Consider the following 20176-nt stretch of genomic DNA (forward strand, 5'->3'; position numbering starts at 1 on the left):
TATAATGTAGTGTGCTTTTGGGCTTGTGTGCTGCATGCACAATCGTGATATTTTCATTTCTAAAGTGTTTCTTGAATGCAGATGTGTTAATGTACATTGGTTAACACAGAGAATTTTGTTTGTGTATGCTCCAATAGCCTCCGATGAACTGCAAGTAGCCCTTTTAAATCCAAAGGAGATCTTTGCATTCATTTTAGTTGGATTTAAGTTATGCTCAAATTTGAGCAGATGTGTAAGAGTTCTGTGCCTTGCTTTTTCCATGAGATGATGTCTTTGTGCTGTTTTTGTTATTTGGGTTTGGTTTTTTTTTTTTTTTGGTTGGGGTTATTTTGGTTGTTGTTTTGATTTGTTGGGTTTTTTTTCCCTTTTTTTTCCCTTTTTTTTTTTTTTTTAAAGTAGTCAGTTTTGTGTGTGGTTTGCAGTGACATGATATTTATGCAGAGCTATCCTGCGCAGATGGAGTACCCAGGGTGACAGTGACTCTCTACATCTCTTTTGCAGGAGAATGAGGTTGCAGGCAGCAGGCTGGCTGACTTACAGAGGGGCAGCCTGATGCTCATGAAAAATAAGCAGGATCGCTTTTGTGAACAAGGCTTTTAATCAGTTTAAGAGTTTGTTTAAAAATTGCTGATCCGATTTCAAGTTTCTAATTAAATGAAATGGGGGAAAGAAAGAGATCAGCATGCTGCCAGGCAAGATGCCACCAATCCAGTGGTTGTCTCATTTCAAACGTGGGGGCTAAATTACATGATCTTTATAATTTAGGCTTACAGTATATTCACACACTAATAAAAAGTTCATAAGTAAGGGCAATTTAACCACTGCAAGCTTATTTTATTTTATAAGACTAAACGATTTGATTCTTCAAAAATGTTTTTCTAACGTGAATGTTATTTATCACAAATGTAGTCGAAACCTGAAGCTTAATTATTAAAATTAATGTTCAGGCACTTTTCTGGCAAGAATGATGTGGATAAAAAGACATTTTTTGTTTCTGGGAGAAGTCTTACTTGCCTTTTGGATATGGTGCAAAATACCTCTGATAATCGGGAGGAAGTTTTCTCTTCCACTGAAATGTCTTAAATTAGGAGCTTTCTACTGTTCTGTGAGAATTTTTTAACACCACCTAAAAGTTTTCCCATAGTGCTCGTTTACAAGCAGCTGAAACTTCAGACACCACTCAGAAGTCTGTTGTTCCATTAACATTGCTGGGAGGATGCACATGTGTATTGGTGACCACCTAGATTCCTAAATGTACGTGTTCCGTTAAAAATAAAAAAGGAAATATTTCCTATATTTTTAAGTAGGAGTTTAAATTGGCACTGTAATTGCTAAACTTCGCAGCTCAGACAGATACCAGGGCTCCTACAGAGGAGCTTTAAACTGCATTAGGCTGTACTTGATACGGTTACCCCTCTTAACTCTTTGCTGCTCCCCAGCAGTAGATGGGAGCTGCCTCCTGCTTCCCTTCCTCTCTCTCCTCTTACCAGTTGCGGGAACCCCGAGGTGCTGTCTGTCAGGTACCGATCTCTTGCACTCAGTCCCAAGCAGAGGTTGACTTTCAGTACCTAAACCATCCTCTGTCTCAGCTGTGAATCTGCTTTTGGCTTGAGGAGGCTAGAGGAGAGTTGAATCGGACTACTAGCTTCCTAACGGCTTAATACTTCATTCAAAGCCCAGTGAGGTTAAAAGGAAAAAGATACTCAAGGGTTTTAATGGTGTGGATTAGGGCCTATATGCAGAAGGGTAGGGTAAGCATTGAGACATTGCTCATACATGGATTAACTTCTGATCTTTCTGTGAGTCCTGATTCCTTGACAGAACCATCTCTTAACCTCAGTACCTGCTTTGTATGATGCTGACTTACAGCAGGAAGACTTGTTGGGGAAATAAGAATGAACAGGATGTACTTGACAGTCTAGTGACTGTGAAATGGAGCTTGTTTTTCTCAGAAATAATTTAAATCTATATCTTTTACTGCTCATTTCTCTTCTTTCTTTCTTTTTTTTTTTTTTTAAGAATGAATTTTAAATCTTAAGATGGGAACACCATTTGGCCTTGCCATGGTTTATTCTGTTCCAGACAATTGTTCTTTCAGTGTAAAAAGCATTTTAGAAGACAGCACAAATATTTGCTATCTATTAGAAATCTATTAGCTACAGTTTAATTTTTTTCCTTATTCGATACACTTAATTTCATTTCTTTGAGATGGAGCTGCCTGGTTTCACAGATAAGCAGTTGTCAGTGCTGGATTAGGCTGTTCTTCCTGTGGTTTGTAACCCCCTTTTTAATCTCATATCTTCATTTACCACTGGCCTAGTGTTTGTTTTTCCTGATTTACGATTTTGACATTGAACTATACAAAGAATATCGGGGTATGTAATTTGTATCTTATCAGCTTGAAAATATCAAAGTAGAAAAAGAATATGGAAATCAACTCTACAGATGGGAGGAAAATGCCTTTTGGAAAAATCAGTTGTTAATATCTGCACTTTGTGAGATCATTCTTTATTAATATTTGGTCACCCAGTGCTAGCTAGTGGATAATATTTCAGAGTGCATAGCCTGGTGGGATACTGTGGTCTACTGTGTCAGTGAAACGCTCATCACATTGCTGACATTTTTGGACATGGTTTTGCTTCTCGGAGCAGGAAGATGAGAGCTGCTAAATCTGTTTTCCCTGCCCTGCAAAGCGTGGTGCTTGCTGCAGGTCACACAGCTCCCAGGTAGAGCCGGGACTGCTCCCACCCTCATCCATACATGAATTCCTCTCCTGGATGGCTTTGCCTGGCTGGCTGCTCTCTGCTAGTTGGCTCTTTGGACCTCCTTTTTAACTAGTTAGTTGGCCAGCCTGTCCTGGCAAACCTCCCTCTCCTGGTTGGCGGGCGAAGCTCTTGGGCTGGCCGGCCTTTTCCTTCCTTTTCTCCCCTTCTCACACATGGTGTCTGCTGGCTCCCACTGTTTATCTCTCCATGTCTTTGTGCCTCCCACTCATTTGTTAGATTTGCTTTGATCCATCCTGTTTTTGCTGCCTTCCTGTTTTTCTTCCCTCTGCTTTTTTGCTGTTTTGCTTCTTTGTATCCTTGTTTCCTTCACACTTGTTCCCTGAAGGCTTGCTGCTCTGGCTTTCCCTTACCTACAGGCAGCATGCCTCTTTTCCAGAGCTTGCTGTCTCACTTTTGTTGTTCATCTGATCTAGCAACCATGTTATTTGAAACCGTTACTAACAGAACACCGATCAGTGTTATAGGTTGGAGAAATGATTATGTTTATAACTTTTTAGTTCCTATAGGCTTTTTCATAAGTTCCTTTATAAATCTAGTCTGTAGAAATGCCTGTGATAAAATCCCAGCTGAAGTGCTTTGCCACGCTTCTGTGTCATCTTTCCCATAATTGTGGAGTATTAAGTATCTGTGTATTCTCTAGAACTCGCTGTCATCTCCCTTAGGACTCTTAGAAATGTCACAACTCACTGTTTTAATCCAGACATCGCAATTAGAACTCTAGTCTCACAAAAACTTCATTATGTTAGTGTGCAATAAGTACTTTTGGGGGATCACAATGATGGGAAAGGAAGTGCAGGGAAAACTCAGGGCAGTTGAAAATCTGCTGCTGAAGACTCTGTGAGAGAAGGCATAAAATTCTGTGGCTGTTCTCCTGCTTGTTTCAATCTTTATTCCAGAGTCCTTATTCAGACACAGTTCTTGCTGTTCCTGCTGATGCTAATTGAAGTTTTGTCTGAGTTAGGACTAGATAAACAGATCTCTGTTGTTAGCTGCTGTAGTGTACCTCATATCATCTGTAGTTAAAAACCCTGTCAATATCTATACTTTTTGTCCCTGTTTGGTTCCAACCTATTTTCTAAGCTCTTCTTTTGCTCTTTCTCTCCGCATGGGCAATGTTTGCATTCTCCCTAATTATGTCATTCCTAATATTATACATCACACTAAATACTGATTAACAAGTCAGTCCCTAATGGTAACTACACAACCTTGTCGACTAGAAAATACTCTCTTACCCTTGTATGTATTTTCTCCTTTCATGACAGAAATATGTATCCCACGTGAGAGAGCATTGTTCCCATGTAGCAGCCCATTCCCTTCAAGTGACTATCATCTGTCCTTTTCTAAGATTTTACAAGTTTTTGGATTGCTTTTACACATGTACATCCAGTATAGATATATTTCTGAAAAAAAAAAAAAAGTAGTTCATAGCATCCATTGAGTTGGAAAATTAATTAGACGATCTAATTGATTGTGCATGAGTTCCTCTGTGGAATGTGTTCTGCTGCTATTGCACTTGCCCAGCACAGAAAATCTCAGGAGCTAATTCTTCTGGTCTTTTACTAGAAACTGACAATTAATTGAACATAAAAAAAAAACCCAAACAAAACCAACACAAAAACAGTCTTGAAGGGTCGTAACACACAAAACATTACATTTAAGATCTTTTCTCGTTTTATTACAGTAATTCCAAGAGGTCTGAACTCAGCTTGAGGCTCCCTTTATCATTCACAAAAAACACAAGTCTGTGTCCCAAAAGCTGTGTAGTCTGAAGAGGGAAAAAAAAAACCCCAACAGCATCCAGAAGTATTGGCAGCCCCACGTTACATGTGGGGAGCTAATATACAGCGAGATTAAGTCACTTGTGTAAGGACGTACAGGGAGTCTGTAGCGGAGTCTGAAACTGAACCCAGGTCATCTCAGTCCCAGCCAAGTGTCTCAACCACAAGACTATCCCTTCTCTTCAGTATGTCAGTGTAGAAAGTAGGCCAAAAAGCAGTTTCCATCCTTTTATACGCAGCATTTTATAAGGCTGAGCAGTATTATGTATTCGACAGGCATCTGGATCAACAGCAGTTTCTGCGGATACTTTTATCTGTAAACAGAAGCAAAGCCTGTAAGAGCTTGGTAAATTTTACATAAATTATTATTTTTTTCTGTAAATAGCATAGTTAAATCTATAAACACTATACTTAATTTCAAGGCCTTTTAATGATTTTTAAAAATGAAAAATGTATTTAAAAGGCTTCTGTGTTCTGTGGCTCTCTAATTTTCATGTGTTTTACATTCTGGTACTACTCATATATCATGATGCATTAGCAGTGATGCATAGCTACACCAGGCTGTGTTATGCTGTGCAGTGTAAACCGAGAAAGGGAGGCTGGGGTTGTGTGACAGGCTAACGCACCCGTGTTACTCAAAGGTTAAGTACGCCGGTGTTGGGAGTTAGTGAGGCTTGCCGTTTGCTGACCTAAATCTAAGTGATTCCAATTATGTTCAGTATTTACTTATCTTTGGGAGAATCTCTGTGTAACAAAACTTCTCCTTTAATCTTTTGTACCCTAGATAGAAGAGAAAAAAAGAAAGTGCAAATATGTGCAGAGATATATATGCATGCATATTCATCATCATCCTCCTTCAACTAGGATCTCCCATTTTTGTATGAAAGCAGCATTACTGTATTGAAGTATACAAAGAACAAGCCAGAGACAGACATCTGACTTATTTGCTGAACCCCTGATTCCTTTTTCCCACATCCCCAAAATAGAAATTACTTATCTGGTCCTCACTGATGTATGTTCTAGAGCGCAACCTTTATGAACTCCATTAATTGAGACCCTTAATTCCAGATATTCTGTGCATTTACACAGATAAATTTCAGTGATTGTTATGGCAAAAAAAAAAAAAAATCAGCTTTGAGGGACAACTGGGATTTATGTGGCATAGAGGTGAGAGAAGTGTTGTTTTTCAACCCAGAATCTCTAAAATAGGTACTGAGAAATAATGCAAAACTGTGTGGTGATCAGTGTAATGGACTGTTCAGTACAAACTACAGTTTCCAAGATTCTGATGCTATTCCCTGTGAGAACATAATTAGTAAAATACAATTGGAGTGTGTCACTTTTGGTTGAACTGAAAGAGGCCTTTGGAAAGGCCTTTGGAAAGAGGCCTCTGAAGCTGGGTGGATCTCTCTCTTCCCCTCACCCCCCAACGCTGACCGTTTTCTATGTGTGGGTGTGCACATGTACAGTCACAGGCAATGGGATTCCCCCACTGAATTGTCATTCTCTCATCAAAGTCAATGAGTCTAACCCTTTATTGTAACTGGGACCTGGACTTCATGCTGGATATCCATGTCTGGGCACCTACAAAACCAACAAGTCCTATCTAATAGGGAGGAAACAGGAATCTGTTAGGATTTCAGTTTCAGAGCGTGGATGTCCATGTTCAAGGCACTCAGACTGGTGTCTGTTTCCCAAGTTTTAATTATTTGCCCAATGTATGGAGGCAAATGAAATCTTAGGACCTGACATTCCTAACAAGTAGAAGAGATGCCAGTTTGCAGTGCTGAGGTAAAATTATATCTCAATACCTGTTACACTAAAAGAATGTATACATAGCAAGATGAATAAGAAAAAGCCAAAGACATAATCACAGATGCTATTTAAAAGTTAAGAAATGTTAAACAACATGCTAAGAATGTGGAGTTACTTGCATTTTGAGTAAAAGCACTAAAAATTTCCTATATTTGCCTAGAGTATCAATGGTAATTCGAAGTCTTTTAGAAAGACTTGCAATTGTTCTCAACCAATATCTTAAGTTAAAAAATAAAGAAAATGTGCTTTTCATTACATTGCTAACAGGATAGTCAGTAAAGACCTTTCACTCTTCTTGCCTACAGAGTGCAAGTAAGAAGAGAACTTGACCCTAAGTTTGATAGTAGTCTGTGGATTCATAATTTTTTTTTCTCTTTTAAGATACTTAATTATAATTAGTTCTGCACTCTTTTACTGCTTGGGAAAATCAGGCTTTTGATGTGGCTTTAACAAAGAGTATTTAATTGACAATTTTTGTAAATAGTTTCTGTAATCCTTCGATTAAAGATGTGATGGATGCAGAAAGTCCTCAGTCACTTGAGGACAGTCATTGATTGGCTTTGGGGGACATGCACCCATTAGCGTTCAACAAAGAGAAGACTCCTTCAACCAGCTGGTCAATGAAGACAGGAATGACAGTACACCTTAAAGAAATAATATGAGTTTACTTTTTAAAATTAAATGCTAATATATATGATATTCATTGGCTCTTTCCAATAAATACAGAAGTCTAGAAGCTCTGTGAGTATCTTAGAATTTCTGGAGGTAATTCACAATTGGCAATAGAGTAGTTTAATGCTTTAGTAAATATTATAGGAAAGTGTTAGAGAAGAGAGAACTCTAGACTCACTGAAAACCTGTAAAATTCAAATCCAACCAGAAAAATAATAAGTGAGAGGTGAGGTCTATAGTAATATCTCTAGAATTGTACAAAAAGTTAAGAGTAATGAAACACACGAGTGTTAGCATCTCAGGTACTTATATATATAAACATACAGATTTAATAAAATTATACTTGCTTAGTTGAAAACACTTATGAGTCAAGGTTAGATCATTTACCTTCTTGGAAAGAGATGTTTCCTACTTCTAGCAATAGGTATTGAATACATAATTCCAAAATTATGGCATGTATTTTGTGACATTTCAAGAGAGATACCATCAGACTTATTCAGAGTTAAGTAGTGCATGTTATTACTGTGTTTATTTTTGGACCACAGTCTTAATGCAAATCCCATATATGCGGTTACGCAAAATGAGCCAGATGCTGGTCAAGATTACACTGGTGTACACACAGAGTGACGCCACAGTTACACTGAGGAAGGAATCTGATCTTGTAACACAGAGGGTTGCATGGTACTTCAATTAAGTAGTTGATGTGTTTCGCCGTAGAGTTAGAGGTGAGATATTAGTGTCTGAAGCAATTTTTGTACACTATTGACTTAAATTTGTAACACTTTGTGATTTTTCAGGAGGTTATTGTGAAATCATGAAATGAAGTAATTGTTAAGATATTTCTGTGAAAATCAAAATACTTTGTTGTCATTGTTTTTCAGATTTTTGGTATCTTTTTAGCTGGCTATTTACAACATAAAACCCCATGTTACAACCTTACTCAAAAAGAACAGTATTAGTTATTCTAAAGTCTTCAGGCTAGTAAAAAAACAATTTCCAGTACTTATATCACATCGAATCTGTCGTCACTAAAATCATGTCACTAAAAATACATGTATATGAGAAGTATTGAGAATACAAATTTTTTCAGGGAGCTGTCTGCCATGTGGAGAAGAGTCTTTACGGGACAATCTGCATGCCCCTTGCTTTTCCTCAGTGGAAGTTTTCCACTGCCATAGTTTCTCAGGAGTGCTGCTCCTTTTGGGATATGGCAAAGAGGGAGCCATAGGACAAGCCAGACAATTCCTGGCAGCTGCTATAAAGGAGTAAGAAGAAATTGTTGATTGCTCTAATTACCTTGTTAAAGAGCTGCCAGGACTTCAGAAGTTCTGCATTCTGTTAGGACCACAAAAGTTATTTGTCCATGTGTCATTATGGTAATATATACTTACCAACACCCAAACCACCATTATTACATTTACTGCCTTCCCTGTAAGTGATCCACAGTGAAAGCGAGTGGACTTCTCACCATTCCTTCTGTATGTTTGCTCACTGCATTTCACGTGGCTTGAGCAGGGAAATTGGCTCCCTTCCTCCCTCTCACCTCCTCTTTTTATTTATAACCCATTTTCAGTTCTGGACTGAGTTTCATTGCAATGCTCTGCTGCTGTATTGTGTTTCATGACACTGCAGAGGAACGTTTATATTTTAGAAATAAAAGGTTATTTCTAATGTATTGTACCACTCCCTCGCCTTTTTAAATGCAAGCACTACTTCTTTAAATCCTGTGTGTTTCATTGTCTGAAAGCATATTTCTTTTCTTTGGATGTTGGTCTATTTAATATACTGTAAGTCATTAGGATCTATTTTTCTTACACAGTTTACACTACTTTTGGATTGTCTCCGTTATTTTATAGTCAGTGTCTTCTGGAGCCAAAGAGAAAAAAATACACAGAGCTCGTCTACTAGCTTTGTCTTTACCTTGCTATTTAATAGTTAATACTTTGTGGTATGTTAAGAGAGTTTCTATAACGTGGCACTTCTTAAGAACGCTTTTTAAAAAGTAGTAATAAACTTTAGCCAACTTGTTCTTTTTAAGTGAAACTTCCAGAGTTCTTCAATTGAATCCATTTTCCTTAATAATCATCTGGTCTTGACAATAAATATGTCACCGAAGTTAGTTAGTTTTTTACAAAAAGAGAGACGGAAGTCAACTCAGAATTTTATTTCATTGTTGCTAGCCTGTGAAAGAAATTGGAAAAATTAAAATCTGCAAAGAAATGTTCCTTTGTAGCTTATACAGCAAAGTAGGGTGGGTTAGGGTTTGTCAGGTAACTGATTATTCAGAAATGAGAAGTTATTCTGCATTTAGCTGCATTGCTTACTGTTTTCTTCATCATGGAAAAGAATAAAATGTGGTAACAATTTTCTGTATTTGGACTGCTGCCGCACATAATTGGGAACAACAGAGCTAAAGCCTTGATTTTGGTGAAATGCTTAGTCTGCGTGTTGGATTAAAATGTGTGCAACAAATCACTCCGATTCTGTAACAATTTTTTGAACATTATTTTTTAAAATTTTATTACTGTAATGTTATTACTTTTCAGTTACAGACTTTGAGAACTGGGTCAGTTGCAAGAACAAAATCGGCATGAAAATAGTTGTATATTTGTTCTGGAAAATGGGTTGCCAAAATACTTTCAAAAATGGTCAGCCTGTATTGTTCTGTACATCAAATGCAGCTGATAATGTTAGTCTTACGTGGTTAGTAAGCTGTTATTTAGAAGTCCCATTCTTTAACCAGTATCATAGGAAGACTAGATAATATTTGCTAGATAGACATGTTAAACAGATTGTCTGTGCAGAAATGGATTTGTGAAGCAGCTTACGGAATGGAAAATAAATTTAGGCTGAAGTGTGCCAGTAAGTCAATATATAAGAACAATTTGCAACAGGCAAAGGTGAGGAAGACATGCAGAAATGGGATCATCAGAATCACCAATTAGAGGATAATGTTCCTGGGGCTGGAATATATAGGCTGTAACTAACTTTTGCTGCTGACTAATACAGAATATAGAGTTGTGATACCAGTGGAAGTTATTTATTGCAAGTGTTAGATATGCTTCCATGGATGTTTTTTACTCTTGTTAAAATAACGAGAGGCAAATTGGAGCTGTGATCTGTCCACAGCACAGCTGTGGTATTTTGAGACATTTCTGCTGCCAGATTTATACCCTGGCCAGGAGCAGTGCCTGAATGGTTGTGCTCCGAGTCCCTCTTTCCAGTGATATCTTAGCACTAGCCAGTGTTACATCTCGGCAATTTGAGCTCTGTGCTGCACTGTGCGCTGAAGCAGCTGGGAAAGGGTCTTGTTGATATGTGAAGCCATCTCTGGCACTGGAATGGAGCAGAGAGAAGTGGCATGGTGATAATTTCTTCACATTCCACAGCTAAACCTACCAAACCTCATTGGTAAGAAGTGTTAGACGCTGTAGGAAATAAGTTTTAAAATATTTACAAAGTTTTGTTTTCTTTCCTTCGGAACACCCTCTGATATCTTTGCCATGTACTTTCCTATGATGACACATTGGGATCTGACTGGCGTGAGTAATGGTGTCTGGCTGGGAGGAGGAGAGGACAGGGAGTGCTTAACAGTGAGTAATTACTGAAGGAAATGGCCCATGTGCAAAAAAGAATGTTGTGATTGGATGCATTTATCAACTGGCATTTTGGTGTCACCTGTGGACAGAGAATTATTGTGTCTGGTTTTTCAAATGTTTGGAAGCCAGTGCATTGAGCTAACGTGGGAATGTTGTGTCGTGTGTCTTGTCTTGATTCAGTTCATGAAGGGAGATGTGTGACATGTCCCCTATTAGGAAAGATGGAGGTAAATAATAGTTATCCCATAGGTTCCTGAGCATGGTCATTCAGATTTCTGACCAGCACTTAAAAGCCACAAAGTCCTGTATGCAAAACACGATTTCATGACAGCCTACAAGCAACTGAAAGGGACGTTTTGCAATTGAAAATGGAGTTACAAGTGCACTGCCCTTCCCTATTTCATAAAATCATAATATGGTTTGGATTGGAAGGGACCTTAAAAATAATCTGGTTCCAACCCCCCCTGCCCTGGGCTAGGACACCTTCCACTAGACCAGGTCACTCAAAGCCCCATCCAACCTGGCCTTGAACACTTCCAGGGATGGGGCATCTGCAAATCTGGGCAACCTGTTCCAGTTCCTCACCACCCTCACAGTGAAGAATTTCTTCCTTATATCTAATCTAAATCTACCCTCTTCCAGTTTAAAGCTGTTATACCTTGTCCTATCACCACATGCTCTTGTCAAAAGTCCCTCTCCAGCTTTCTTGCAGGTCTCCTTTAGGTACTGGAAGGCTGCTCTAAGGTCTCCCTGGACCCTTCTCTTCTCCAGACTGACCAGCTCCAACTCTCTCAGCCTGTCCTTATAGGAGAGCTGCTCCAGCCCTCCTATCATGGCCTTCATGGCTTCCTCTGGACTTGCTCCAACAGGTCCATGTCTCTTATGCCTGTCAAAGTCCCTCTGGATGGCATCCCTTCCCTCCAGCATGTTGACTGCACCACACAGCTTGGTGTCATCGGCAGACTTGCTGAGAGTGCACTCTGTCCCACTGTCTGCGTCGCCGACAACGATGTTGAACAGCATCGATTCCAATACCAACCCCTGAGGAATGCCACTTGTCACCAGTCTCCACTTGGACGTCAAGCTGTTAACTGCAACTCTTTGAGTGCAACCATCCAGCCAATTCCATATCCACTGAGTGGTTCATCCATCAAATCCATGTCTCTCCAGTTTAGAGGCAAGAATGTCGTGCAGGACAGTGTCAAATGCTTTGCGTGAGTCCAGGTAGATGACATCAGTTGCTCTTCCCATATCCACCAACACTGTAACGCCATTGTAGAAGGCCACCAGATTTGTCAGGCATGATTTGCTCTTAGTGAAGCCATGTTGGCTGTCACCAGTCACCTCCTTATTTTCCATGTGCCTTAGGATGGTTTCCAGGAGGATCTGCCCCATGATCTTCCTGGGCACAGAGGTGAGACTGACTGGCCTGTAGTTTCCTGGATCTTCCTTTTCCCCCTTTTTAAAAATGGGGGTTATGTTTCTCCTTTTCCATTCAATAGGAACCTCACTGGACTGCCATGACTTTTCAAATATGATGGACAATGGCTTAGCAACTTCATCCACCAGTTCCCTCAGGACCTGTGGATGCATCTCATCAGGTCCCATGGACTTGTGCACCTTCAGGTTCCTTAGATGGTCTCGAACCTGATCTTCTCCCACAGTGGGCAGTTATTCATTCTCCCTATCCCTGCCTTTGCCTTCTGTGACTTGGGTGGTATGACTAAGAGCACTTGCTGTTGAAGACTGAGGCAGAAAAGTCATCGAGTACCTTAGCCTGCTCCCTGTCCCAGGTAATGAGGCCTCCCGTTTCCTTCTGGAGAGGGCCCACATTTTCCCTATTCTTCCTCTTATCTGTGAGATACCTATAGATGCTTTTCTTGTTGCCCTTGATATCCCTCGCTAGACTTAATTCTGTCGGGGCTTTAGCTTTCCTAACCTGGTCCCTGTCTGCTCAGACAGTTTCTCTGTGTTTCTCCCAGGCTGCCTGTCCTTGCTTCCATACTCTGTAGGCTTCCTTTTTTGTTCATCCATGCGGGTCTCTTGGTGTTTTTACTTGACTTCCTCTTTGTTGGGATGCATTGCTCCTGAGCTTAGAGAAGGTGATCCTTCAATGTTAACCAGCTTTCTTGGTCCCTCTTCTGTCCTGGGCTTTATTCCATGGTACTCTACCAAGTACCTCTTCATTTCTGAAGAGGCCAAAGTCTGCTCTCCTGAAGTCCAGGGTAGTGAGCTACCAGCTTCCTCTGGTACAGTGACACACACAGGTTTGCATTAATCCTTTGGGAGGGATATGTGTGTAAAGAATTCTGTTTGCTCTCTCTGTCCTTATGAGGAGATTTTAGTATGTCTGAAAATACATAGAATTACTTTTAAGGACGTTTGGAAATTGACCCTGAAATGCTAAACCTTTTTGTTCTGTAACTCTCTGTGCTATGGTGATGCTTACTGCTACAGTCAGCTTGGTCGTGCTGTGCTCTTGTGGAATTTCTAAGACTCTCTGTAGTTGTTGGAATTTTACATCTCAGGCACAGCACATCCTGCCTCCTGAAATAAGGCACATGGTGTTTTTCTCCATCATCTTTAAATGTATTGCTGCCTACTTTGAAGAGAGTGAAATGATTGAGGTACTGTGAAACATACAGTGATGGAAGCTATGGTTTTCCGTTAACAGTATAGTTGTTTATATAGTGAGAGGTATCGTATGGTTTCCAATCTTGTCAAGAAACATTTCTTTCTCAAAGAAATAAAATTTTAAAGAGTTGGCATTTCTTATCATATCCATGCTGCCATTGTGTCACCATTTATCAGAATATCAGGTATACATTTCTTCCATTCCTGGTTTTTAAACTCGGGACAAGTGATAGGACGTTTTTTTTTTTTTTCTTTTTGTGCAAGAACAACTGAATCAGCTTAGGTAAATATGATTATATATGCCTATTTTTATGATTCATTTAAGAGTCTTCATTCATGGCTCAATGAAAGCTAATTTTTTAAAACACAGTGTTTATCCCTATTCCAAAACCATCATTTGCTTGATGTCATTCTCATATAATTCTTACTGGTGACATTTGAGTTGATACATTCAGAGTTCCCTTCTCCCCCATTAATTTTTCACATGTATAACTGTCCAGCTACCAGACTTTTTTGGAATCTCCTTTGGAAATCCCATCATCTGTTTTTCTAATCCTAATCCTATCCTACTTTTTCTAATTTAAAACTTGTGTTTAAGGTGAATTTTCCCCCTCTATAACAGAGATGTGTTATCTTTTCTTATATATAGCATTCTCAGCACCTGCCATTCCAGGCCAGGGAAAGATGGAAGCTTGATTTCTCACACCATTACTGCACCTGACTGCAGAGTGGTGCATTTTAATTACCCAGTATTTTTTTTCTTCTTAAAACTGCATAGTTACTAGTTCTCTCACTATTTAAAATTCCTGTTTGCACTTTAAGAATTACATTGAAAAACACAATTGCTATAATATTTTTTTTCCACAGAAATACACATGGATGCTTGAGAAAAAAATAGCTGAAATTTGCAAGTCGTGTACCATGTTAAAGGGATTCTGCTACTTGAAACTCAGCCCTCTAACCTTTTAGCTAGCATCAGTCTTTGGCTGAGTGAGATCTGTTTCCAAAAGAGCATTCTCCGGTACAACTGGTTGCGATTCTCTGTTCTGATGGCTAGCCAAGCAGTGGCACGGGCTATCAAGTGCCGTGGGTCACATGTGAGTAGTGCTGAGTAGACGGTGTTTCTGCCTTGTGCAGTCTCACTTCCAGTGTTCCTCTTTTATCCCCAGCTAATAAAAAAAGGCTACAACCCACCAAACAGCAGAAACAAAAATGCTGCTAGGCAGGAAAGTAAGTTGTAATAAAGATCAGCTTTAAGGTACTTCGGTTGCCTTAGAGCCCTTTCTGACCTTTCTTTCATTCTTTGTATGATAATGGAATATTCCTTTCTTTCCCTTTTCCCCTGTACTAAAGAAAGGGAAGGTTGCCAGTTTGCATTGCTGAGGGTGATTTCAGTCACACAGCAGACTTGGCTGGATTTGGGGGTTCAAGCAGACTTTTCCCATGAGAAGCTCTAACAGCTAGGAGGAATGCTTCCTCCCTCCAAGCAACAGTCTGGCTTTGCTGCTCAGCCAGTTTGCAGCACAAGGTGCAGTGTGAGCTGTGCATGCTGTGTGCTAAGAACTGGAAAAACTGCACTCATTTTATCGTTATTCATTTATGATAGCAGGAGATGGCATCTTCCTATTTTCAGTAATGAGATCTTGATTGTGGTAAGATAAGTGCTGGCTTGATAGGGTCCCATCTTTCGACCTTTGCACCCGTTCAGTTTCCATTTATTTTAACAAGGATAGAGGAGTCTGTCAACCTCCCTAACAAGTGGTTATCAGTTTGCAGAATCAGGCTGTTAATTTGAAACATCAAGAACTCTTTATAGGAGATTTATAAGGAACAAATATTGGAGGAAAGAGTGACCAGAATTTCATCCAGCATCCTTGCACTAACCTAATTGTTTGATCTGGGTTCCATTAGTTGAAAAAAAATTTTTAAACTGTATTTTTTTCATTAAAAACTATATTGTGCTTGAAAACAAAGAGAGGTTAACATGAACTGAGGGCTTAAGATGTGTATCTGGTGTTGAAAGTCTTGCATTATCCTCATGCTCAGTCTCTTTGGTGCTGTCCAGCATGACTTGGAACAATTATCATTTATTGCTGTGCTTGGTTTTGATCAAAGCCTGCCAGTGCTACATATTTCAGCAGCCTCTCTGGTGCTTTTAGGAACATAAAGGATCTTTTGAGAAGATAACTAAAATTATTTGATGATTGTGGCTGAAACAGTAAGAAGCTCTAGATCAAAATGCAGCTTGATTTTTTCTGTGGACTTAATAAGCTGGACTCTTGCATGGTGATGAGGCTCTGAGCAACCTGATCTAGTCGGGGATGTTGGGGCTGTTCAGCCTGGAGAAGAGGAGGCTCCGGGGAGACCTGATAGCGGTCTTCCAGTACCTCAAGGGGGCCTACAAGAAAGATGGGGAGAAGCTGTTCAGTAGGGCCTGTTGTGATAGAACAAGGGGTAATGGGTTTAAATTAGAAGGAGGTAGGTTTAGATTAGATATTAGAAAAAAATTTTTTACAATGAGAGTTGTAGAGCACTGGAACAGGTTGCCCAGAGAGGTGGTGGATGCCCCATCCCTGGAATCGTTCAAGGCCAGGCTGGATGAGGCTCTGAGCAACCTGATCTAGTCAGGGATGTCCCTGCTCCTTGCAGGGGGGTTGGACTAGATGACCGTTGAAGGTCCCTTCCAACTCTAACTATTCTATGATTCTATGATTCTATGTTCCTGCTCCTTGCAGGGGGGTTGGACTAGATGACCTTTGAAGGTCCCTTCCAACCCTAACCATTCTATGATTCTATGATTCTATGGTGTAAACCAGCCTCTATTGCCCTCTTGCTCTTTTTGACAGTATATGAACTTAATGTGGTTTTACAGTTTCTGCCGTCTTCTCAGTTGTCTGAGGCTCCCTGTGGAATTATTCCTTATCAAAATAGCTAGGAAGTATGTGAAGAAGCAGGTAAAGTTGTTAGATAACTGTGACTAATGCCTTACTGAAGGCTGCTTGCACCTGCTGAAATTTGCATTCGAAGTTACTTAAAGCTTTTGAATTATCAGTTGCACAGCTTTAAAAAATCATTTTACTAAAATAATTTCAAGTCGCAGCATTCTTCAGTTAAAATTAAATTACATCTGGAAAAAAAAACCCAAACAAACTGTGTAATAGCTTTTCTGTCTAGATTTTTTCCCATTCCTCTCTTTTCCACTCCTGACTGATCACTTGGAACCTTGTGTTCTAGCTTTACTCTTTGAAGTAGTTAGAGTAATTGCAAATTATGAATGTATAAGGAAACTTTGTTGTTAAAAATAAAGATTGGGGTTTTAAGCTCATATCCCAAGTCAGTGCCTTGTAACATAGACTATGCCATAGGTTTACTGCATCGTCTGAAATTGGCACAATTCATAAAACCAAACACCTCCAAGGAAAATTGTGTAACTAAAGGAAATCTCTTTACATATGATACCATTCTCTTTTCATTCTGCCATTGTGTTAGTAGAATCCTGTTTCCTTTTCCGTCTTGTGGGCCTTCATCTTGTAATGTGTCAAAAAATCTTAAACTCACTGTTAAGAATGCTTTAATTTTCAAGCTTTTTTGGTTAAGCCTCTGTATAAAAAGATGGACTTGAAGTGTGGATTTCTTTGTGGCCATAGGTCGGTGTGTACATACATATGATCTTATGCATCTTCTGACTTTTAGAAATTTCTATTAAGAATGCAAAAGAAAATCTTACTTGTGAAAAGGTGAAGGATTATATTTAAGAAAATAGAAGGAAAGCTGTGCTCAGCAGAAAACTGAGTGTTAAGAACAAAATTTATCAAGGTAAAGGAAAATTAAAGTGAAAAAGGGTAAAGGGAAATTAAGTCTATAATTCTCCATACTATAGTGCTATGAACTTGGATAATAACAAATAGGAGCTGGATTTGCTTGGTTTTGAGTGCATATTTGACCTACTTCTTGTTACTGAAACCTTGTGGAAAGATTTGCATGATTATAAAGTTAACTTCATTGTGTTCACCATATTTCTAAGGCATATTAGCCACTACTAAGTCATTTATAGCTTGAAAGCAAACAATCATAAATGGCAATCCATTCATGTTCTACCATAAAATACAAGATGGGTTATTCACTACTGTCCGATGCGTGCTTCCCGCTGCGACAGAGAACAAAATGACTTCTTTTTAAACAGTCTGTATATAAATGGCATAGGGGACAATCTACAATGAGGGATTTCATTATGCGGAGGTACACTGGAGATTTCCTGTTGCCGACACAAAACTGTGGTGTTTCTAAAGAAATTGTCATCTAATACATTCTAATATTAGGAGTTTTAATATTGGGAGCTCTGCATACAGTAAAGCAGATCACGCTCTTAGACCTCATTTTGTTCAATGATGAAGAGTCGATCTTGGAATTAATTTTTTTTAAATTGATAGGTATAATTAATCATGACTTATTTGTATTCATTTGTGTGCAGAAGGAATAAGATAAAACTGGTAATATTTGGTTTTATGCTTCATGCTTACAAAGCTGCCTTTCTACAATGAGAAATGAGAGAGTGCAAGTTTATCAGAAATAGGTCTTTCAAACTAAATTGATATCCTTTCTGAGAAGATCATGTTAATTAATTAAAATAATGGTAACAATATAGCACTATTGTGTATCTTGCAGGACTTCTGTGAGCCATTTTCTTTATTATATCAGAGAGTGTCTTGATTAATCAGTGGAATTACAGCATATGGACATAGCATCCCTGGACTGGAATGAAGATTTGTTAAATGATAGGTTTCAAGGTCCACCTGGTGTGGGGAGATGGGAGAGATGGGAAAGGCCATCTCTTCCTACTCTGCTCTATTTAAGACTATTTGTTAATGGTTGAGTGGAAAGACTTATTGTTAACAAAGTTTGGAAGTGGCGTGAAAATTGGGGGAATTTATAATATCATGACTGTAAGGCAGTGTGGATTACTTAGTGACCTTGGCTGAGGCACCTGGTAACTATTTCAGTACAGACAAACATCAGGTTCATAATTTGCTGTCTGTGCTCACAGGATGCTGGACCATAACGGAAAAACATTTTAGGGTCGCTTGTGAAGAATTAACTGGAGTGCGCACCCCGGATGTACAGGAGACAGCAGGAGTTGGCAGTACCACTGTTTGGTTGTTGCTCTTGGAGAGTGGAATGAAATAAAGCCTACTAGTATTCTATTAACATCTTAGTTTAATTCTGTCTGTTGGCTAAGTGGCCTGTCCTACCATAAACAAATCAAAGCAGATGTCTTCCACATGCCCTCCATTCAGCTGTAGGCAAAGCTTACCCATGTATCTGGTGTAGCATATGCCTGAATAACAGTAACAACTGTCCACAAAAAACTTCCTGCAGTCTGGATTCTCTTCCCTTGAGACTCATTTGAGAACAACACTTGTGGAAATAAACATATCCTAACTCTTTTATCAGTATTATTTTAATTAATGCATTGAATATTTAAAACAAACTGATGAAAAGACCTCCCAAAGAGTATTACTAGAGATTAAACCAAGCAGCAAAGGGGATCTGCAGAATCTTAGATGTGTAATAATCTTGGTAAAATAGACACAGTGCATTTATAAAACTGCTTATTTTAGTAGATTTCAATGAGAAGAAAACTTGAGAAAAATCCTCTACAGAACACTGCTAAGTAAAATTGTTGAGCTGGTGGGCAATTTATGTGCAGAAGACTTGCCTGCATGTGCTTCTGTTTTGCTTTATTACAAGTTTTGTTGCGTATTTTTATTGTGATGCTGATTAAGTTTCCTGTCTTTGGCGCAGATTACAGGACCGGCCCGTGCTTCACTTTGATAACCAACCAGATGTGCCAGGGACAGCTCAGTGGAATAGTCTGCACAAAAACCCTTTGCTGCGCAACAGTTGGCAGAGCATGGGGCCACCCCTGTGAAATGTGCCCTGCCCAGCCCCATCCCTGCCGCCGAGGCTTCATTCCAAACATTCGGACTGGGGCCTGTCAAGGTGAGTTAGCGGCAACGCTTCCCCAAAAGCTGCTGAAATTGTTACTGGATTAATCTTAATTGAGTTACACTGCTGTGAATAACCTGTCCTAAGCCATTCTCGGCTATATGTGTGAAGAATGGAAAAACGTTGTCAGAGGCATTACTTCATGATTCAGTGAGTGCCTGATGTTCAAGTGAGTACATTAGTAACTTAGGTCATGTGAGAGCAGCCAGCATCTTAATGAATTTCTCACTGCCAGCAGCCCTTTCCCTTGGTTCCGTAATGGTGTTTTTCTGAGTGCACCACTTGATCATTCTATGGAGGAATTAATTCCGTTTCAAAAAGCACTCAAAACATGCAAAAATCAATCTATGGCAATACTGTTCTGTTTATCCAGTGTGGGATTTTTTAGCTAAAATTTGTTTACTTTAGATTCCTCTTGGGTGTCTTATCTATCGAGCTACATTGCTTTGACCTGGAGAAAAGTGCACGTTCTGCCATCTGAAATGCCCTATTATATATTTTATACAATTTTGGAAATGCATTTGCATTTGTTTCAAATCGTAAAATCCACCCAGATGTTGCTTACTTCTTTCTGAGCATGCCTTACCATAGAAAGTCCTTACACTGCTTTTGGCTTTTATTCTAATACTTCCAGCTGTATAAATTCTTTTATTGTCTGGATGTCTGGCAGGAAACAGGAGAAAGTTAACAGGGGCAGCTATGTATTAAAGTGATGTGGATTATAAATTCCCAGGACCATGTCGTTGAGGCTAGTTTATTTCAATCTATCTAACATTTTCTAATAAGTTACAATATTTTTGAAAGTAGGAGAGATAAAGACCATAAGTCTATGAGTAATTTTAGTTAATCGTGAAATTCCAAAGAAGGACTTCAAGGCATTCCATTG

The 20176-nt window shown here is 39.2% G+C and overlaps 1 protein-coding gene across 1 annotated transcript in view; it reads left to right on the top strand.

Annotated features, from left to right (window-relative positions):
- Window positions 1-20176, top strand: part of FBN1 (fibrillin 1) — a 159352-nt gene that overhangs the window by 38523 nt on the left and 100653 nt on the right. The window contains exon 7 of the mRNA XM_086756906.1: window positions 19087-19284. Coding sequence (XP_086613032.1) covers window positions 19087-19284 — 198 coding nt within the window. The remainder of the gene's footprint in view (window positions 1-19086; window positions 19285-20176) is intronic.

Source organism: Chlamydotis macqueenii, chromosome 12 (assembly GCF_036417535.1).
Source record: "Chlamydotis macqueenii isolate bChlMac1 chromosome 12, bChlMac1.mat, whole genome shotgun sequence".
Taxonomy (NCBI): Eukaryota; Metazoa; Chordata; class Aves; order Otidiformes; family Otididae; genus Chlamydotis; species Chlamydotis macqueenii.